Below are 22,704 nucleotides of genomic sequence, written 5' to 3'. Positions count from 1 at the left end.
TTTGCGGGCTTCTAGCGTAGAAATACAGTTTAATTGCATTAGGTTGGATGGGGAATCAATCTACGATATTTGCCAAATATAAACCTAACAGCCTTTCTCTTAATACGTTCAAGTTGCATGATATCTTTCTTTAAATATGGATCCCAAATGATCGAAGCTTACTCAAGCTTAGAACGAACACACGTATTATAAGCTAAAAGCTTTGTTTGCGAGGGTGCGAATTTGAGCTTTCTTTTAAGGAACCATAACTTACGTAGTTCAGATGTGCAGATATCAGAAATGTGGGTTGACCAAGTTAGGTTGCTTGTGAGGGTGACACCTAAGTACTTATATTTGCCTACAATCGAGATACTATTGTTTCTAAGGGTATAACAGAACTGGCTCGGATTTAGTTTCCTGGTAATACGAAGTAGTACTGTTTTCTGAGTATTTAGTTGCATGCCCCATTTTTGACACCAGTCGTCAATAACATTCAGTGCATGTTGCAATTCAATGTGATCTCTGGGGGATACAATTTGTTTAAAAATGATACAATCATCCGCGAACAAACGTACAGACACATTTTCGGGAATAACATCGACCAAGTCATTAACATAAATTAAAAACAAAAGTGGTCCCAATACACTTCCCTGTGGAACTCCAGACGTGACATGAAGAATAGCAGATGATGAATCATTTATTACCACATACTGCTGTCTGTTGTGAAGGTAAGCCGCAATCCATTGAACTATTTGTCTTGGTAACCCCAAGCACTGTAATTTGTAAAGCAGTTTCCCATGTGGCACTTTGTCAAAGGCTTTACAGAAATCTAGAAAGAGAATATCTATTTGACCTGATGCATCAAGCACTCGTGAAAATTCACGAGTGCTTGATGGCACATGTGGTATATGGCACATGCACATGCCATGATGGCACATGCACATATGCCATGCATGATGGCACATGCACATATGGCACATATGTGCATGAAATTTCTTTTCCTGTTATATCATGATTGCATCAACATAACTAAAGACGTGTACCTAAAGCCACCTCACCACCGCTCCAAAAGAATCAATCACGACTTGTGCATACGGCCATTTGCTGCTAGATGTAATTTATTCAAATTTTCTTTTTTTCCTCGATCCATAGAACTATGGAATAGTCTGCCCCGCCATATTGTGAATGATGTGTCAATTGATGTCTTTGTTGCGAACGTTGAATCTTTCTTTGAAAATGCTTTTGTAAATGTGTTGTAGTCACAGCCTTCTTGATTATGAGTCATGAATTGTATGATTCTACAGCTCTGCACACTTTGATTCTATTATTTATATAAGTTATGTATCTTTTCATTCATCTTCCGGAACACCAAACCTGTTGTGCCACCTATTGTACATTCCACTCCTGTCAGAGCCTGAGAAAGGCTCACAGTATTATGAAATAAATAATAATAAGAAATAAATAAAAATGTGGCAGGTACGGGACTACAGTAGAGGGTGTTGACCCCTGACGATCCAACAGGAAGTTCCGACGTGGTAATGGTGTCGTAAGGCTCCACAGAGCCGAGAGATTCACCGCGAAGCAACGCAATCGGGAATGGGAAGTGGTTGTGTATAGGAAGGTGAGTACACCAGCTTGAAGGCTAAGTAACGCAGTTGGGAGTGGTGAGAGGTGGCGGTGAAGGAAAGCAGTGGAAGGCGTGAAGAGTACGGTAGAGTCGGAGGCAACGGAACAGGATACAGGTGCCAAAACGGATGCGTGCGGAGGTATATGGATGTCGTCAGTGAGGGACAACTTGGTGCAGGAAAGCGAAACATCATCAGGTATGGCATTGCCAAGCGAAGAGAAGGCGACTTCTGCACGGGAGCAATCAATAACAGCTCGGTGACGGGAGAGAAAGTCCCAACCTAAAATAATATCGTGGGAACAGTGGGGAAGAACGACGAACTCGACTGTGTAGAACACTCCTTGAATTTCAAGCCTGGCGGTGCACGCAGCCACCGGCTGGACGTGCTGTGCTGCGGCCGTGCGGAGTAAAGGACCGAGGAAAGGCGTCGTGACTTTTCGTATTGAGCGGCATAGTTTTTCGGCAATTACAGATATGGCGGCACCTGGGTCAATGAGGGCAAGCACAGAGACTCCTTCAACAGCGACATCAATAACGTCGGGCGGCGAAAGAAGAGGGCTTGAGCGTTGTGACGATGACGCAGTTCTTGCCTCGGGAACTGCGCCACTTAGTTTTCCGTGTCAGCCCCACTTCCCCACTTCAGTAGCCCTGGCGATCCGGCTGCGGAGCTCGGCACGGCGCACTTCTTCTTCCTTACAATATATATATATATATATATGTGTGTGTGTGTGTGTGTGTGTGTGTGTGTGTGTGTGTGTGTGTGTGTGTGTGTGTGTGTGTATCATACTGCTATACCATAGTCGCCTGGAGATGACGACGAAGTTACTTGGCTCGGTTGCTGGTTTTCTTCTGGTGCTGAAGTTTTTCGCTGTGTACATTATTTCGTGCATCAGTAACAGGCAACGACGTTTGTGCTGAACCCTGAAGTCGTCTACTCTGCTGAGAGATCCTCCCCCCGGGGCTTGCATTGGAAGATATAGTCTTGGACGCGTCTGGCGGTCAGCATAGACCACCCGCGGCTCGGAAGCGGCTCAGTTCGGCAGTAGGATCCGATGGTACTGATTCCGAGCTTTCTGACTCAAGATCGGAAGATTGGGATGCTTTCATACCAGCAAGCACCGCCGCCCACGACGGACGTCTCCGGCGTCGTCCTCAAGTGAAAGGACTATCATATACAGCACCATCAAGACTACGACAGTAGATTTCATTCCCATCGACGCGATGGTAAGCCTAAATGCTATCTCTCGACAGAAACTTAATGATTTCTTCTTCAAACTTGCCCCTGGACTAATCCAAGAGGTTCGCGTGAACCCCTGGAAAAATGTCATTGCCGTTGACACGACTGATTATAAGATGGTGCAAACTCTACTTGGTTTGTCTGAAATCCGTGGTGCCCACGCACGTCCCTACATACCACAGGGTACAAATATGGTGGCTGGTGTCGTATCTGATGCGGACTTGGATCTCAAAGACGACGTTTTTAGGAGCATGATTGTTTGCACGCTACCATGCAAAATAATTAGCGTTCGAAGGCTGGACACGTCAAAGTGCATGAAGATACATTTCGCCTCTGGAAAGCTGCCTTGTCATATAAAGGCTGCACTTGTGCGCTATCCTGTTCAACCTTTCGTACCCCGGCCTTTGCAATGCCATACATGTTTCAAGATTGGTCATGTTGAGGGCTTTTGCACCAGAGATCTGGTCTGTGCCAAATGTGGTGGGAATCACCATGTAGATTATTGTGAAAGTCAGGCATATCGGTGCCCTAACTGTAATGGTGAACATATGGCAACGGATAAAGGATGTCCCTCATAGAAGAATGAACTAAAGGCACTCAAAGCGAAAGCCATAAAGAAGGCAGCAGGAGATGAGAGCTCCCGTCACCGTAGTGCTGCCCCAGCGACTGGAAAAGCAGCGCGTTCAAAGAGTGACAAAGAAACAACGCATCAGAAAGTAGGGGGGCGGACCTTCTGCCTCTCAGACACATCGTGGCCAGCGCTTCCATTGAAACCACCAGAAAAAGTATCTATAAAGACTTCGACTACAGTGGAAAGCACTGCAAACAAAGTACCTCAACCGGTATCAGCCAACGACGATGTGCAACTTGGCAATCGTCTAAAGTTGCTTGTCAACGTCATCAGATCTCTAATCGCCGGTCGCCAGACACCAGCAGCGTCAGCAGCAGAGCAACTTTTGGAGGCACTCGTTCCTGTCCTCGACGGCCTTCGCCAGACGTTTTACCGGAAACAATTCTAACAGTTGTCAGCAGCCTCGCCCCTTTGTGCTGCAATGGAATGTCAGGTCGATGCGACCGCGGCTTGCTGATTTAGTCCTTTGACTAGTCGCTATGAAGACTCCAGCAGACGTTATAGCGCTTCAGGAAACTAACGTAAAGAAAGACGAATATCGATTGCCAGGCTTCGTGGGTGTCCACAACAACACTCAATGCGCGGAACAAGCTTGTGGCTCTTTTCAGTGTGTGGAGGCGGCACATACGCGCAATGCTTCAAAAGCATCAGTGTACGTTCGTGCTGACTTGGACGTCGCGGTTATTGACACAAACGGCATCAGTGACGATGAGTTTGAGTGTGTAGCTATTACTGTGAGCCTCAGAGGTGTGTGTACGACGGTGGCAAGCATATACAACAGGCCCACACGCTCTTCCGATACCTCGCTACTTGAGTGCTTAGTGTCTCGGTGTGGTGCATCGTTTGTGTTGTGCGTAGACTTTAATGCCCACCATCCACGGTGGTGTAGCCGTCCCCAAGACAATCGTGGGGCAGAGATTAATGAGTTCATTATCAAGAACGATCTCCAAATACTGAATGACGGTTCACCTACATTTATTGGTAGAGGAAAGGAGCATGAGCATTCCACTATAGACCTTGCGATAACAACGAGAGATGTGTGCTTAGCCTGGTCATGTGAACCCGACCCGTGGGGCTCAGATCACCTACCCATTTCGTTAACACCTACACATACTGCGGGTCGCCAGGATGTCGTTTATACAGTTACTAACTGGGACAAGTTCCGACAGCTGATCTCAGAGGCACCACTAATTAAACTTATGAGTGAGTGCTTATAAAAAGCTACAGTACAACGAAGACGGAATATCGGCAAACCAAAACCCTATCTAAAGCTTTTGCGGCTCCGCGCATGTCGACGGCGCGCTTATAGACGGGCACAGCGCTCTAAACGACGCACCGACTGGACTATATACAATCGTCTTGATGCAGCCATACAGCGGCATACAAAACAGCTTGGTCGCAAGAGCTGGGAAGCTTTGTGTAGTTCGTTGCATACTGGAAGCGGTTTTGGAAATGTATGGCGCGTACTGAAGGCTCTCTGCACTCCTGAAATCTGCAAGAATCCTACGGCTACATTGAGCATAGCGACCAGCCAGTCAACAAGCGTAATAGCAGAGGCATTTGCAGACATTTTCGTCTCTCCTGCATCCAGTGACACCACAATTAGCGACCTTCCTTCTTTGACAAGTCACAGCACCATAACCGCTTCCTACGGTCCAGCTTGCCAGATGGACGAAGCAGATTTCACTCTTGAGGAGCTGCGACACGCGCTGAGCCTCTCCAAACGCCGCACTGCTCCAGGCGCAGATGGTGTGACGTACCAAGCATTGCGGAACGTTGATAAGAGTTTCCATGACCGTATATTAGACGAGTATAATGAAGTATGGGGAACCAGTTTAATCCCTGCTGAGTAAAAATCGACCATGGTAATACCAATTTTAAAGCCCGGGCGTCCAGCAAGGCACCTCAAGTCCTACCGACCAATATCCCTAACTTCAAAGATCATCAAGTTAATGGAGCGAATGGTCTTGTTTCGCTTATATCTCAGGCTAGAGGAGCTGAATTTTTTCCCTGATGTGATGTGTGGCTTTCGTCGCCACCGTTCGGCTCTGGACAGGATATCAGACCTTGTCTCAGCGCTCGAATTTGCTAAAGTAAACAAGCATTCCGCCTACATGCTCTTCCTAGACATACAACAAGCTTTCGATTCAGTTTCGCATAAGGCGATTATTTTCGCTTTTGCAACCGCGGGAATTTCGGGTCGTCTGCTCCAGTTTGTGCATAATTTTTTATCGGAGCGCCGGATGAAAGTGCGTTTCGGAGGAGTAAATAGTGAATACCGAAATGTGAATTGAGGTGTTCCACAGGGCAGCGTATTGTCGCCGCTTTTGTTTAACGCGGTTCTCGTCACGCTTCCAAGTCGTTTGCCTCGAGGCACTTACTTCCCTGTGAGCATAGCCGTCTACGCAGATGACATTGCTCTGTGGATAAACGGCCTTTCGCACCTTGGTCCGCGGCTTCGTGCAAGCTTGCAAAGAGCTCTCAGCGCTACTTCGGAGTACTTGGGTGAAGTTGGCCTGCTCATATCACCTGAAAAGTCGGCTGCAATAGCATATACCCTAAACAACGCGCTCGTCGAACAATGAGCCGACTGTATCTTGACGAAACGCCTATAAACAGGGTGCGACAACACCGTTATTTGGGGTTAATTGTGAATGATCGCATCTCTTGGCATCCTGCCGTTAAATCTGTACGACGCAAATCGCACTCCCTTCTTAAGTATGTGGCCGCCTTGACTGCTCGAGGTGCTGGTTGCGACCAAACAACGGCTCTTCAGGTGTACCAGTCATCTGTACTCCCAGGCATGCTGTACGCATTACCAATTTTGAACATAGCACCTAGTTTGATGGCCAAACTGGAGCGAGATCATCGCGTTGCCCTTGGACTAATGTTTGGATTACCTCGTGAGGCGCAATCTATTGCATTACTTACTGAAGCGCATCAGTTACCCCTGAAGGTGCAAGCAGATCAGAGAGCTCTGTATCAGACTGAGCGTCTGCACCGCGCATCGAATGGTCAATCGCTCCTTGATCGTCTGATTCACCGCCCATTATCTCGCATGTGAAAAATGGCGGCATTAATTATGGATATCGCTACCATTTCTGAACATGCTGCTTCAGATACGTCTCCGCCTCCAAAAGGTATCAGGAAACACGTATTCCCCATTTTCCTCAAGATCCCTGAAATGCACAAAAAGTCTGATATGGCTGTTTCGGCAATCTTTCAATTGGCTCAGTCTCACGTGTTCGAAAAGTTTCCAGACTATCTTCAAGTTTTCACAGATGCATCTGTACACAACGACGGTCAAGGCCCCGCTGCAGCTTTTTACTGCTCTTCAACTCAAGTACGACGTATCTTTCAAATACCTCATCCAACTTCGTCAACAACTGTGGAACTAGCAGCGATTAATGTTGCACTGAAATACGTGCAAGAAGAGTTAAATACATCGAAGGTTGTCATCTTTACGGACTCCCGTGCTGCCCTTAGCAGGTTACAACGCAGTGAGCTTGATTGTCCACTTGTGCGCAGCATTAATGACTCTGCGAGCGAAATTACATCACGTGGGGTATCTCTCGTTGATCAATGGATACCTTCACACGTAGGAATCGCCGTAAACGAAGAGGCTGATCGGCTCGCTTCAAGTTGCGTTCATAACAACTGTGACTGCCCAGAAATTTTGTGCAAGCTTGATGACGCTCGTCTGCTGATTCGTCGCCACCTACTCAAGCAGCATCCAGATCAGCGCGTCGCAAATGGAACGTTCCCGCCCCGTGTTCGTGGTCGAGGATTGCCTCGTCGCGCTAGAGCACAACTGCTGAAGGTGAGGGTTGGTTGCGTGAAGACGCACGAACGTTTATACAGACAAGGGCGGGCGGAAAGTCCATTGTGTACGTCTTGTGGCTGCTACGAGACACTTCAGCACCTTATATTTGAGTGTACCGCTTTCAGTGCGCAGTGCATGCCGCTAGTGAGGAACTATCATCTCCTTGGCCTTGTCAGGATTGGGGGCTCAATCCCATCTCTCGTGGTCCTTTGCCAAGATTGGAGTACGGCATGAATTCGAAGGTAGCTGGCCCATGCCGTCGTCCAACTTATTTACGCTGAGATCATTGATGAAGTGAAGAACTGTTTCTCATCGAGAACGAGGAAAATGGGTTTATTTACAGAAATTAAATCAGTCTAACATGACTGCTTGAGAAAAATAGTATCAGTCCAACATGACTGCATGAGAGAAGAGACTCAGTCTAACATGACTGCTCAAGAGAAGTGTCACCAGCATTCGCACAACAACAGTTTTTATACACTCGGTCCGCCGGCCATACGAGGCGGCGACTGTTCGTTTACTCATCACCAACTCGCCGCTGCTCCGCAGATCAGTTTACGTACACAAAGGCAACCGCGTTCTGATGCCCGACGCCGGCGTTGGAGGGGTGCCGTTCCGGGAAGTATCGGCGCCCATCGTGGGTAGCTCGTTGTCTTGCGTCTGGACGAGCATGAGAAGCACCAAAATACGGCTTCCCCACGGCAGCTTGTCCATGCGTGTCATATCAGGTCCACGTTGGGGAACTCCGGAACCATTGTTCACACACCGAACTCGTCCCGTCACAATGTCGATGGGGCTGGTGGAAGGCGGCGGTTTTCAGTACAAAGGCCGCTTCTTCGAACGCCGCCTAGCTGCAGTGACGGAGAGGGTGCGGAATGCGCGTCTTGCCCCCTTGTCGTAATTGGGTGGCAATTTCGCCTTGCAGCTCGCCATTCTTAACAGCCTGCGGCGTGCGACACTCGAGGAATGTTTATACCCCAGTGGCTGTGCATCTAAACATGATCAGGGCCATCACGCCCTACTAACATTTATAGAACTAACTAACTTAGGTTCACGTTTGTAGCATGAACATTCAACATTCTGTAGTAGCGTGACCATCAGTGACCGGCCCTACTGTGTGTGATCAGTACTGTACCCTAACGCTTCTTCCTCCGAAGATGGGAGCTGGCGGGTTCAAACACCTTGTAGTGTATATTGTGAACCGATGATTACGTGCAGGTGATTACGTGAAACGGTGATTACGTGCAGCTTTACTTGGCGTCTCATCGTGGAGAACACAATTAGCCGCATAGCGAACGAGCCATGGATGTGGTTGATAATTGTGGAGGCTGTGCGACGCGGCGTCACTTTAATTCCGGTTTCAGAGTTCTACTTTAGATTTGTCCTGTTGCAGTGTTCTACTTTGGTCTTTAGATTTGTCCTGTTGCTCTCCTTTCCTCTTTCCTTTTTCCTCCCCTCCTTCCTATCTTCCATTTCTGTGTTGCTGTCACCTCCCTTCAGAAGAGTAGGCAGACGTTGTGCCCCTCCCGGTGGCAGTTGCCAGCCTGCTCCTCACTTTCCCTTTCCTGGTACCTGTGTATATGTGTTCAAAACAAGTAATAATAATAATAATAATAATAGTCGCCTTTACCCAGCCTGTAAACTCACCCTTGTGGTCATAGAGAAAAGGGAGATCTGCAAGTTCGGACGCTCTCCGGCGACAGGAATCACGAACGCTTTGGACGTCGACCAGCGTTCTTTGCCTCGCATAGTGAACTGGTTGGGGCAGAAACCTGCAATGGAAGTGCTTGTATCCGACAACCTTGTATTGCAACCTCTGTCTATGTCTTGGTTCTGACACCACAACCGCGCAAGCTCTACATTAATTGAACAAGCTAGGAGAAGACACGGAAGCTTACTTGCAACTCAAAATTTACTGGTAGCATACCAACATACACTCTTTTTTTTGTAGCTGACCTGTGTGATGTACATTTTCACGAGAGGAAATGCAGTCCTGTTAAACTCTGTGTCCTTTAAAACTCCAAATGCAGAAAGAGAAAGAAATATATTTACAGAAAGGCAGAGAGGTCGGCCTGAACTATAACTCATGCCAAATGCAGGTGAACAGTGTGTCTGCTCTTTCTCGCGTTCCATTCTTCGCTGCGCTGTCTACGACGCGGAGCACTTTTAGGCTGCAAACCTGCGCAAATGTAAGCTAGCAACACATAGGGCTACGTGAGAATTATTTATATAAAAGCATCTTTGATATCGTAGATTAAGCCTAAATAATGTCAAATATCTCGCTTTAGAGGGCTATGTGGTTTCTCAGGCAGAAACTAAACATAAGTGGAGACACATTGAGTAGCAAAGTAATCAGATTTCCGTTGCGCTTTGACAATGTACCTGGGGGAGTGTCGAAGGATAAAAGACATCGATAACGGAGAGGCGTTAAATCTGTAAGTCTGCTGAGGCGCCATACAGCAAAGTGCTACGCTCTCCTACCAAGCAAGAGACCTCCAGAGATACGACCGCCATCTTACATCGGACGAACTGTGGTGGCGTTGTACCGTTCCTAACACTCCCGATCAGATTAAACGACATTGAAGAAGTTCAGTTATACCTGCCGCTCAGCCAAGTGGCAGATGCTGCGCTACGCAATGCGTCGGATGCTCGTAGCAAACACGTCACGTGGGAAGATCGGCCGGGCACAGCGAACGCGGAACACTTGCGCGTGCCTGCAATTCTGTGGCGCAACTCAGTCGCGCCTCCCTCTTCGCTTTACAGACGTGCTGCTTTTGTTTGCATAGAGAGGCACAGCGCGGGAAGATCAGCAGGCTGCTTCGATGATTTTCAGAGTTCGCCGCTTGCAACTTTTCAGAACTTGGCTACGTCTAACAATATTGCATGCGGGCGAAATTCACGCCGCAAGAATCTCAAAATATTTTGAATGCGTGAGCATTTCCATGCCTATCGAACGAGGAAACTCGTCCGTCCACCCGTAGTCCATCTGTCACGTAAGACGAACCGCTATAAAGAAATTATTGTACAAAACAAGACTGAATAAATTGGAAAGGAAAAACGTAGGTGGTGGTGGGCTTCGAAACTACGATCCACACAAAAAGAGTATTGACTTAGCCACTAAGCTAAATACCGACACTTACAGATAGTGAATATATCTGAACCACATGAATGTGTTGTACAGCCGGTACAACACATTCAGTATGTATCAGTTTGTATGAAGCATTTGTTGAAAGATTTGGTAATGGTCAAATAAAAGCCGTGCATATCCAGGAGCACATGTGGAGCCGACTTGGAGCATCGTAAACATCGGGAAAATTCTTATTTAGCGAAAATAATGCCAGACATGTCATACAGGCCCCGATGCGCTTCGGTGGTCGTGAGATGCGCTCTGCTTTGGAACATTCCTTCACGGACCGAAATATCGCCGATCTGTGTGAGCTCATACGCGTCACGTCACGCAACATAAAGAGATAAGCAGTCAAATTTGATAAGGAATGGTGAGCTTTTATATGAGTCTCGTCATGGTTCGACGCGGATGGATAAGGTGCTAATAGAGCGACCAGGGCTTATCATGGTCGGAGCGAGAGACAGAGCGAGAGAGAGAGAGCGAAGACAGGAAAGGCAGGGAGGTCAACCAGACGCATGCACGCCTGCAAAAGATATTTCTGCCACGGTAACAGCGTAGTTAACGCGCTGCGTGAACGCACAGGTGCAGGTTACGGCACATCGCAAAAGCTGGATGTCAGAAATTTGCTCCGTTTGAATTCTCCATATGCGCCAGCGTTCGCGAACATACCATGATTCAGAGGCGAGCTCAAAGTATCACGTATCAGCTGTGGTCCATGCAGCAAAGAATTACGTAACGCTACACTAAAACGAGATGCTCAGTGAGAACAGAGTGCCATTCCCTCACCTGTTTGCTCCCCTGCGTTGGCGTCGACAACGTTGTAGCCCAGTTCCTGTCCCGCCTTCAGGAATGCCTCCAGCACGTACGTTTGGTACTCCGCCGAACTGACCGTCAACTCGCCGCCGGTGCCGTGAAAGCCTGAGAGCAGAAGAAAATAAAGGGCTCGTATAGGTCCCAGCCGTTGAACAAAGAAACTATAGAACCAGCATCGCCATTTGTTGGGCGTGTTGGTAAACTGAAAACATATTTAGCGCCAGCAAACAAGGACTGAAGGGAGACGACACCACAATGCGCTAACCTCAACAACTTGATTTTCAGGAAATACACCTATATAACCCATGCACAGTGGCGCCACCTCATCCAAATCTTAACCATCCAAAAAAGCCTTCTCCTTATCTAACAAGTCGACCGAAGGGGCACTAACACACGTATCAGTATTCTGCCTGATAGCCTGACCCTCAGTAATCTCTCGCACGTCTTTATCTTTGTGCTTCGCAAGAACGCGGCAGAACCAGGCTGCGCACCAGGAAAGCAATACTTCAAATGAAAGGGTCCCTCACTAGGCCCCACAGCAAATTTTGATTCTGCGCTGCAATTTGTTACGTGTCCTCTACGGAGAGTTCTGTCCAAAAAATGTTTTAAATCGACTCATTAATATCCGAGATAGAAATATTTCAGTGCCGCGAACCCATGATTTCAGCAGGTGAGCTCCACTGCCAAGTGAGACACTCTCTCCACTCGCCCCGTCTATCCTCCGCAAGCGAAATTCCTTCCCTGCGTTCTCCCATACCTGAGCTCGAGGATCGCGTGACGCAAAAGTCACAGGCCCCGCCTTCATTTTTTTTTCTCCTGGCTTTCTTTCCGGCGCGGCACACTTCCGCTGACGGCGTCGCGCGCGAGCGGTTGTGATTGTCTCATTCCGCGCAGCGCAGGAATTTGCGCGCTGTGCACGAATACACCTGACTAGCTGTATATTACAGTGCAAGACGAATACTGAGGCCGACACAAGTGGATGACAGAGTATGATTCCGCGCTGTAACACAATAGAAAATGACATAGTTTCGGTGTCTGCGTGCACCCCTGCACGATGTGGGAACAAGCAGATGAAACGGAAGTACATCTCTCTGCTGCGGTACGAAGTACAAGAAAAACATGCAAATATTTGGTTTGTGTGTTTCATTATTTCTCCAAGCTTTAGGCCGTCTATTCAAGCAACATATTACACAAATAACAGATGTTGCCTTGAATGATTCTCGAAGTCACGCGTCACCACGATCGACGAGTCACGTAGGCGCACTAGCACGTATACGTCATCCTCCGGCTTGGAGCGTGGGGGCAGCGAGGGGAAGAGAAAACGGCGTTCGGTTTGAGATTTCAGACCTTTACGTGGCGCGTAGCGATGAAATAGTTTGCAGGCATCACTGTTATCGCGCAATGTAAGTTCTGCGCTTGTCAGCTCAAAATGGTCACACCTGGTGAGGGGCCTTTTAAAATAAAAACGTACTTTCACGGTTACTTATCAAGGTCTTGCGTGTATATCAGCAGTTAGCCTGCGCAAATGTAAGCTAGCAACACATAGGGCTATGTGAGAATTATTTATATAAAAGCATCTTTGATATGGTAGATTAAGCCTAAATAATGTCAAATATCTCGCATTAGAGAGCTATGTGGTTTCTCAGGCAGAAACTAAACATAAGTGGGGACACATTGAGTAGCAAAGTAATCAGATTTCCGTTGCGCTTTGACAATGTACCTGGGGGAGTGTCGAAGGATAACAGACATCGATAACGGCAAATCAGCAGTTTTTAGGAAAGATTGGACAATACAGGGGAAATGATCTTAGTGCTAATAATTCGCGTAGTAGCGATCGTTTCCCGCGAAAATTGCAGCCCTAACTATCGAACAAACCAAAATTAATACAAAAATCTGCGCACACAAGAAAGCGACAAGTCCTCAAAATAAACAGTTGAAACTCAATTTACCGAAGTGATACCCACGCTAAAATTATTTCGTTAAATTGGGGAGTCTTTAAATTTGAGAAAGGAACTTTTCGGTCCTTCGAAATCAAAAATTGTAACGGAGTGACACGCAAAAGTTACGGCGGCATCGTATTTGCCGCTAATTCAGCGATCTATTGCATTAACCAGGAAATAACGAAAGCAATCACCACCGATCCTACGGTGGCGGTGTTGAGTCTGCAGTCACGTGCATGGGCGCGGCGTGCAGCCTCGTCAAATTAAAGCTAGAGCCGCGACTAGGAATTCTAGATGTTTTGACGCGTTAGCGTTAGACCGCACGCTCTAAGAAAAACCCATCTGTTTTAGAATTAGAATGAAATCACCGCTTTTTTACTTTATTATTTCAGAAAAACTTTGTTAAATCGAGTTCGGCCAAGTTAGTTTCTTTAATTGGGGTTGATAACAACACTGAACCAGAAATTTTTTTGGCAGCAGGGACAGCAGCAGGAGCCGACACTTACGTTTCATCTATTCTGCAGATTTCTGAAGACGCTCAACGACCTTCAAGAAGACGGTGGGCGGTTGCATCGTAACCTTGAGTGCAACTGCACCCAGCGGCTGCATCGCTGCCTGCCTGGACTGCCTGGATCGCCTACGACTGATTGTGGGAGCCACGTGGATCTACGTCACATTGGTTGCTCTGCAAGCCCTTTATAAGGAGCATTGCTGGCCCTTCGCCGTCATTTGGCAGCAGGGACAGCAGCAGGAGCCGACACTTACGTTTCATCTATTCTGCAGGTTGGAAATCATTTTTTTTTGTATTGCTTATAGTCTGCTTTTCTGCTCTGCTGCCCTGCTGCCAACTTTTGTCTGAGGTGCTCGCACTTTTTGCTTGTGCGAGCAAAAAGTGTTTGTTTGCCGTGTGTTTCTGCTGTTGCTCAAAATGGGAAATGACGAACTTAAACGGGAAATTGCGGATCTCAAACGTGAGTTCCGTAAGGAACTTCGAGAGCTCAGGCAAAGTGTAGAATTTACTAGTGGACAGTATGAGTCTCTGAAACTAGAATGTGAAGCACTTAGAAAGGAAAATGTCAACCTAAAAGCAGCACAAGAGCCTCTTCTGCAAGAAGTTCAGAAGCTGAGAAAGCAAGTGTGTCAGAACTCACTAAAGATAGTAACACAGGATCAATATTCGAGAAATAGGAACATTGAGGTGAAAGGTGTTCCTTGCTTGCAGAATGAGAACCTTGGGAACGTTCTGCAGAAGGTCGCGGAAGCGCTTGGCGTGCCGATATCTGAGCAAGATATTGATGCTTGCCATCGCGTTCCTGTGCGAAATTCTGATACTGATAAGAACATAGTAGTGTCTTTCAATCTTCGGTCGAAACGTGATGCTGTGATCCAAAAAGCGCGAAAAGCAAGGATCACCGCAGAAGACATCGGTTTTTCTTCCAAGCAGTCTGTCTTCGTGAACGAGCATTTGTGCCCTCAACTAAAGCACCTGCTTGGCATGACTGTGGCAAAGAAAAAGGAAATGAAATGGCGCTTTGTATGGGTGAGGGACGGAAAAGTATTCGCGCGAAAAACGGAAGAGTCTAGTGTTGTTAAAGTTACATGAGAGGCAGACCTAGCTAAAATCTGCTAGTGGCGATTGGGAAGGAACATTTTTTGTACATTATTTTGCTATGATCGTGCCACGCAACCTTGTTCGTCCTGGTTACGCCGACTCTCTTGCCTTTTTACATTTTAATGTTCAGTCTGCCTGTAATAAACACGAACAGATAGAAGCATTTCTTAACGAATTCACGTTCAGGTTTGACATAATAATGATAAGTGAGACATGGTACAACTCGGAAGAAGATGTCATTTTCTTGCCCGGATACCAAAGTTTCTTTCTGATTAGACCAAACCGCCGAGGCGGAGGTGTGATGCAGATGGTATCAGAAAGGCTTTCATGCGACTTGATTGCAGATCTCTCAAAAACCACACCAGTACGAAGCGCTTACGGTACAATGTGGATCCTATTTCTTCGCTGTTTTGTATCGACCACCTGATGGCAATAGTGAAAGATTTCTTGCCTTTTTAGAACAATTACTGTGTTATGCTTACCAGAATAGACTGTGCATAAACATAGGCAGTGACTTCAACATAAACTTATTGCAATCAAATACAGTTTCCCGCAATCTGATCTTACTCCTTGATTCTTTTGGTTGTGCGAACGTGATAAAAACACCCACTCGAGTCACGTGCCTGTCTGAATCCCTTATCGACTTATTTATTCCGAACAGCCCAATGCTAGATATCAATGCTGGTATCATTGCCGCCGATCTAGGTGATCACTTGCCGATATACATGTTTTCTAAGCAAAATAGCTCACTTAAAGCGAGCCGAAACCAATGCAAATCTTTCATCATGCAGGAAATAAATCCAAGAACAATGACTGACTTTCGAAACCAACTTCGAAGTGCAAACTGGGCACCAGCATTCGAGTGTAACGATGCTGATACGGCCTATGATACGCTCATGCATATCATTAAAAATGCATACACTAGTTGTTTTAAATTAAAAAAGGTAAAAACATCTAGGAAGATACTGAAACCTTGGTTAACAAATGAGTGTTTAAAGCTAATTCGTAAAAAGAACCAACTGTACTCTCACTTTGTGCAGTCTAGAAGCCCTGATGATCTTTTTGCATTTAAGAAATAGAGAAACTACGTAACCAAGTTTCTTCGAGATACAAAAAAAGAGTATCTGGAAAAGCTATTTAGTAATGCTGATACCAAAGGCGACCTAGTTTGGCGTGCGCTTAATAAGCTCCTAAATCGCGACAGAAGTCATTATGGAAAGCTCGAGATTACAGAGAATGGGAAGCAGCTAAAGGGTAAAGAATTACCAAATCGTCTCAATGAACAGTTTACAAATTTAGTTATTAGCGCTTACAATACAGATGCTCTCAATTACTTGGGTGCGCCTAGTCTAAATACAGCGTTTTTTGAGCCTACGATACCGGACGAGGTTTACTCTGTTTTTATATCCTTAAAGAACAGTAAGGCACGTGACATCGATGGTCTCCAGATTAAACCAATTAAATTTGCAATAGACTTGTTAGTGCCCGTTTTCACCCACGTATTCAATGTTTGCTTGTCTACTGGTGTTTTCCCCAGAAAAATGCAACAGGCAAAGGTTACTGCTCTGTTCAAATCAGGGGACAGAAATGACATGTCAAATTATCGACCGGTGTCAGTGCTCCCTGTCATATCAAAAGGCTTAGAGAAGGTTATCTGTAAAAGGGTTATGTCGTTTTGTGAAAAATATCAGTTATTATCTCCGCATCAATTTGGGTTTCGTAAGGGCCGATCGACTGAACTAGCTCTGTTAACACAGAAGGGTTTAATCTTGAACGGCTATGAAGGAAAAAAATTAACATTAGGCGTATTTATCGATTTTTCCAAAGCCTTTGACAGGATCAATCATACTACTCTACTAAAAAAACTTGAACGTTACGGATTCCGTGGATTACCCCTGGACATTCTAAAGTCATACTTAACCCATAGGAAACAATGCGTTTACATCTCAGAAGAATACTCAGACCCCTTGAATTTTGAAGCTGGTGTTCCCCAAGGGAGCATATTAGGACCTATATTGTATAACATATATATAAATGATTTAACAAACATCAGTAACTTACCACACTATATAATATACGCAGATGACACCAGTCTTTTCTTCCAATCATGCAATGCTGATAACTTATCACAACTAGCAAACACCATCCTTGATAAACTATATTGGTGGAGCAAGGCAAATTCTTTACAAGTTAACCCTAAAAAAACCAAAGCTGTTCTTTTTGCACCCGCCCCAAAAAATGTAAATCGTAATCTAAACATATCCTATCGATCAGAACGAATTGACGTCACCGCGGACGTGAAAACACTGGGAGTGATTTTTGATCAGCATTTAAGTTGGGACAAACACGTAGAACGCGTGGCAACAAGTATGGCAAAAGCCTGCGGTGCGCTTTGTAGGCTTCGAGATGTTCTTCCGTTAAAACTACGGCTATTGCTGTATAACACCATATTTATTTCTCATGCAAATTATTGTATTCTTGTATGGGGGACAACGTCACAAAAAATATTCAGACATTATCTGTTTTACAAAAAAAAGCATTGCGCCATGTTGCTTGTATTTCTTACGGCAGTCATACAAGTACATTCTTTTCTAAGTTTCATGTTCTTCCATTTCATTGCAACTATCAGTTTAATCTTGCTATGAAATATAAAGAAAGCGTAAAACGAGGCCACTCGGGATTTACTGGTCTTTGCAATCTAAGCAAACCTCATCAACTCAACTACGACATTCGGGAGCGAGAAACTTGGGCCGTGCCTTTTTCACGAACTAATCATGGTAAGGACAGACTACCGTACCGCATATCGGTATTACTGAACAGTCTTGAAAAAGAAAACATAGATCTTAGAACTGTTTCACGTAGAATTTTGAAGGAATATTTCATTAGTCGAGCCACTGCATGTGATTAGACTATGTAGTATTTTCATTTCCTTTTGTTGGTTGTAACTTAAGTATAGAATTGTTTTTGTATTTGTCTTGTATGCGAAAGTGCTTTTATATATTTTTATGTAATTGGAAAAATGTATTGTTTCACCACGTTACATAAATCTGTATTTTTCTGTTAAGAGAAGGCATGTATTGCTGGTTAAAAAAAATGTTGGTTATAATGTGTTTTCAAAAACGCATGTTATCATTCCCTTAGACATGTTTCTGAAGATATATTTTATGTACCCGTGTATTGTTGCGTAAAAAGTGTTCCCCAACTGTCTGCTGCCAAATACTGTAGGGGCAGGGGCCTTTGTCAAGCCGCTTAAAATAGGGGCTTTTTTGCTCCTGTCCTAGCATTTGTACATCTAAAGTTGAATGCTGAAATAAACGAATGAAAAGGAATGAATGAATGAATATGGGTACCTGCCGGAGAATGGAAATTTCTTCGTTAGATCGGCAACTTCGCTGAATCGGGTTTCGTTAGATTGAGTTTTAACGGTACTTTACGTTCCAAGTCTAAAGGAGTATTCCATAGAGGCAATAATTTGAAAGTCTTTGTGTTCCATACATAGAGTTTTTGTACCTAGTAGCTGACGTTTCCTCATACCACTAGCCTTAGCCGAACAGTTGCGTGCGACAGATACTTCGAAATCTGAGCGAAATGACACACGCATTGTAGGCTTGTTGGTTGCTGATCTTAAAACAAGCGAGTAGGAGTGTGGACATGGGACAAGGACGGAAGAACAAAGAATGCACACACGTGACGCTAATAGCAACGACTGTCATTATTTTCAAAACCACGCCACACCTTACGCACACCGCGATAAAGATCACGGGGAAGCAGCAAGTTCTAACGAGAAAGAAACGTTTATTATCCAAAACAGTGTCCCGAGCGAGGCCTGGTATAACCCTAAGGTGAGAAGGTTACTCAGTCCAGGAACCCTCTGGCTTTCACTGCCCCCTTGGTCCTTGCGACGAGTTGTCATTGGTCTTCCAGGTCCCCGAGGGCGAGCTTGGCCTCCCATGTAACGAATACGCAAGTTCTAACGAAAAAAGAATTATTCTCCTGGTGAGAAGTACACCGAGGAAGAAGGCGAGGCGCTGTACTGTGCAGGTATCGATGCCTTACCAAGGGGTAAGCCGCAATGTTCAATGCTACCTGAAAGACGTGTGGCTTCTATCTGAGTGACCAATCGCTCGGTGTCATACTGTTACGTTGAAGCTACGGTGAAGAACACAGCAGTAAGACTTTAAATGACGAAACTAACAATTTATTCGGCGAAACTGTGCCCTCAAAACGAAGCTGCACTCAATGCACAACGACAGCGGCAAACACAGTCGGCGATTGTCAAAATCTGATCAGCGGGTCAAGCGCGTCAGCTTTTCCACGTAAGTCGTCGATGGTTTTAGAGTAATCACTGATGCCGCATGTGTTCCGGAAAGTGCGACACAATTGGTGTCGCGCACACAATCTGTTTGTAAAAGGCTTACCAAGAACATATACAACAGATGGCATCAAGGACAACATTCGAGTAAGTTGCAAATCATGCAGGCGTGTCTTGCGCCAAGTGATAGCCTAAGTTGTTAGCGGGTATAATGCGGTCCTTTATAACTGCTGGTATTTCTACTGAATCAAAAGCTTTTTCATAATCTATGAAGGCCATATAGAGAAGCTTATTGTACCCTGCGGATTTCTCAATTACATGATTGATTACGTGGATGTGATCAATTGAAGAGTATCCCTTTCTGAAACCTGCTTGTTCCCTTGGTTGACTAAAGCCTAGTGTTGCCCTTATTTTATTGGATATTACCTTGGTGAATATTTTATATACTACTGGAAATAAGCTAATGGGCCTATAATTTTCAATTCTTTAACGTCTCCCTTTTTGTGGATTAGTGTGATGTAGGCATCCTTCCAGTTCTCTGGGACCATAGAAGTCAATAGGCAGCTGGTATTAAGGGGCTGCAGTTTTTGAAGCAATATGTCTCCTCTATCTTTAAGTAAATCAACTGGTATTCCATCTTCTCCTGTCACATTTCCCCGTTTCATGTCTATCAAGGCCCTTCTAACTACTTTTTTTTAGTTAGAGAAGGAGCCTCTGTAACCTGTTCTTTACTACTTCGAATGCAGGTATCGTGGCTGCTTTGGGTACAGCATAGGTCAGCATAGAATTCTTCCGCTGCTTTTACTATAACTTCGAGATTGCTGCTAATATTAACCGACTCATCTTTTATTGCATATATCTTGGTTTGACCGATGCCAAGTTTCCTTCTCACTGATTTCAGGCTGCGTCCATTTTTTGCTACTTCCTCAGTCTTTCCAGAGTCCTTCCATTTTTTTTCTGGTCACGAAACTGCCGCCTCAGTTTCATATAGAGCCAGCGCCCGCCGCTAGAGGCGCAACCGTGCATGAGAGGGCATGCGAACGCCGCTACCGCTGTGGTTGTGTGTGGGGCAGCCTCGGTATTTTAGCTTGCTCAACTTCCTCAACCGTCGCTTTAGTTTCACGTAACTATTTTTAACATTGAATATGCTTAAATTACTGCCTGAGCGCGTCTTCTGCCATGATATGAGCGCCCGGGAGGAAAAAGAAGCCGCTCATAACATGGAGCTTGCGGCGGTCTCAGATAAAAAAAAAAATCTGGGATTTTAAGAGCCAAAACCACGATACGATTATGAGGCATGCCGTAGTGGGGGACTCAGGATTAATTCTGACCACCTGGGATCCTTTAAAGTGCACCTGAATTTAAATAAACGTCTGAATGAGATTTAGGTAGGAGTAATGGAAGACAAACTTCGCTACTAAATGTCCTTAAAATGCACCTGAATTTAAATAAACTGGTGTTTTGCCTTTCGCCCCCGTCGAAATGCGTCCGCTGTACACGGCCGGCTGGTCTGCGGTTCACATTTCTACATCGCCGTTCACCTCAACACTTTGGTGGGCTCCGCTTTTTAATATTTGCCTGCGATTAAACTCCGCGCATTCGCAACAAAGCGCCAGTGGTCCCACTTTTCACAAGATGCAAACATACGGGCTGTTGCACCCCCGCTTACACGCAAGTAAGCGCCAACTCCCCGTTGCGCATAGCGCGAGATTGTTCGCCGAGCACAGCTGTTCACTTTCTGTTTAACTGTGGCAGAGAAGGACTCTGACTGTGGGCAGTATCTTATAAGGAGATCAAAAGAATGAAATTTTTATTGCAAAGGGCTGCTACCGTAGAATACTTGATGACAAAGAAAAGGAAATTGAGCTGCTCCGTGCGCTTAAGATTTCTCTGCAAAGCGATGCCATTTCTGAATTAGGTAGGATTAATGCAAGACAAACTTCGCTACTAAATCTATTCGGTGCGGCTTTTAGCAACGGATTGAGGCGAACGTAAAGTGTTAGGACCTGCGCAGTTGAAACTAGCTGTATTGTAATTAGGCAATTGCCTTAGCAAACAGTCTTAAGCAAACAGTTACAGAAGCGTCAGTAAGCCCAGCACTTATTCACGCTGCTCGCGGTTTCGACGCAGAAACGGCGAGACTAGGTATTTTGGTTCATAATGCGCAACTATTTACAATATGTTAAAGACTTTATAATTCGATTAAGAAAAGAAATAGAACGTGTTGGTGCAAAAACAACATACAAGCACGATCATTCATGCATTTATCATTAAAATAAGCGGACCGAAATATAGACAGCACAGAGGCGTCCGGTCACGAATGGTCCACCATTCACAATGCAAGTTTGTTAAAAGCATGACACTGATATAATAAGCATAAAGAAATAACATCAAACGTTAGAGATATGCATTGGGGGGCAGGAAACAAACACGAGCAAACGAATGGCAATAAATACAGAATGCATAATCGATTGTTTCTATCAACAAGAAAGTCTAAAACATAAGCATATCTTAACACATGGCAAAACAACTCAAACGAACACAAGTAGCCGCATCACAAATACAGCATTTTTTTTAGATGGCTTGTTAGAGATATCACCATTCTACTTCTTCAGCTGTTACTTGCAACACGTGTTCAGCATCGTTGTCCCACCCCGCCACTTCATCTAAACAGCCCAGCACTCGAAAAATTGCGCAGCACATGCACAGAACGCACCCGATCACTCAGCCCGCCTCGCACTGCGCTCGCGTTTCGGTACGCGAACGATGCCCTCTGTGGCACAGTGGCGCCGCGTCGCGGCACCTCTGGGCAGTATATGAACCTCTCCCATAGCGTGACGGCGGAGTTTCGTGACCAGAAAAACATGGAAGGACTCTGGTCTTTCTCACGTTATAATTTTGAATATCCCTTACTTTCTCCTTGTTGATTAGTTTTGGCAGTGCCGCGAATTTTATCTGATGTCTTGAGATGGACACTTTGATTATTGGTAGTTTTTTTATTAGTATCGACATGTTTGCACAGCGCAAAATACGAGGACTGAAGGAAGAACAATAATCAGACGCTGTTCTTTTTTCAGTACTCGTCTTTGAGGCTGTGCAAACATGTCGATATTGAATCACCAACTTGCCCAAGCTTCCACCTTACAAAGTTTTTCATTAGGTAATTTGTTACTTGGGAGAGCTTACCTACTGGCTGCCTTGGTGCCTTACATCCTACTTCAATCGCTTCTTCAGCCTAGTTACGGTTTCATTCATTGCCTCTATGTTATCTTCATCTCTCGGTTCTAAGGGTGTTTATTTGCATGCAAGTTCCAGCCTCGATTGAACTGCTTTTGCCCTTACTGAGCCTAGGTTGGTCTGCTTATGCCTGGTCAATTTGGCTATTTCTGTCCTAAAATTCAGGTGAATCCAAAATCTCACTAACCTATGATCACTGCATTTTACCCTACTTTCGGTTTGCAGGTCACATTGTCCTGTTCAGCAACACTGGAGATGAGTTACAACAAATGACAGAGAGAGTGTAAGTGTGGGGTTGAAGATTAATATGCAGAAGAAACAAAGGTAATGATCATTAGCTGGGCAAGGCAAGAAGAGTTCAGGATC

At 45.3% G+C, this 22,704-nt stretch overlaps 1 protein-coding gene across 1 annotated transcript in view; it reads right to left on the bottom strand.

Moving 5' to 3' along the window:
• Positions 1-22,704, bottom strand: part of LOC135921120 (4-pyridoxate dehydrogenase-like) — a 337,516-nt gene that overhangs the window by 180,436 nt on the left and 134,376 nt on the right. The window contains exons 4-5 of the mRNA XM_065455439.2: positions 11,211-11,342; positions 8,945-9,069 (exon numbers count right to left, since the gene is read on the bottom strand). Of these exons, the coding sequence (XP_065311511.1) occupies positions 8,945-9,069; positions 11,211-11,342 (257 nt within the window). The remainder of the gene's footprint in view (positions 1-8,944; positions 9,070-11,210; positions 11,343-22,704) is intronic.

This window comes from Dermacentor albipictus, chromosome 2 (genome assembly GCF_038994185.2).
Source record: "Dermacentor albipictus isolate Rhodes 1998 colony chromosome 2, USDA_Dalb.pri_finalv2, whole genome shotgun sequence".
NCBI lineage: Eukaryota > Metazoa > Arthropoda > Arachnida > Ixodida > Ixodidae > Dermacentor > Dermacentor albipictus.
Note: the sequence above shows the minus strand (reverse complement) of the source record. Positions and strands in the feature narration are given on the sequence as shown.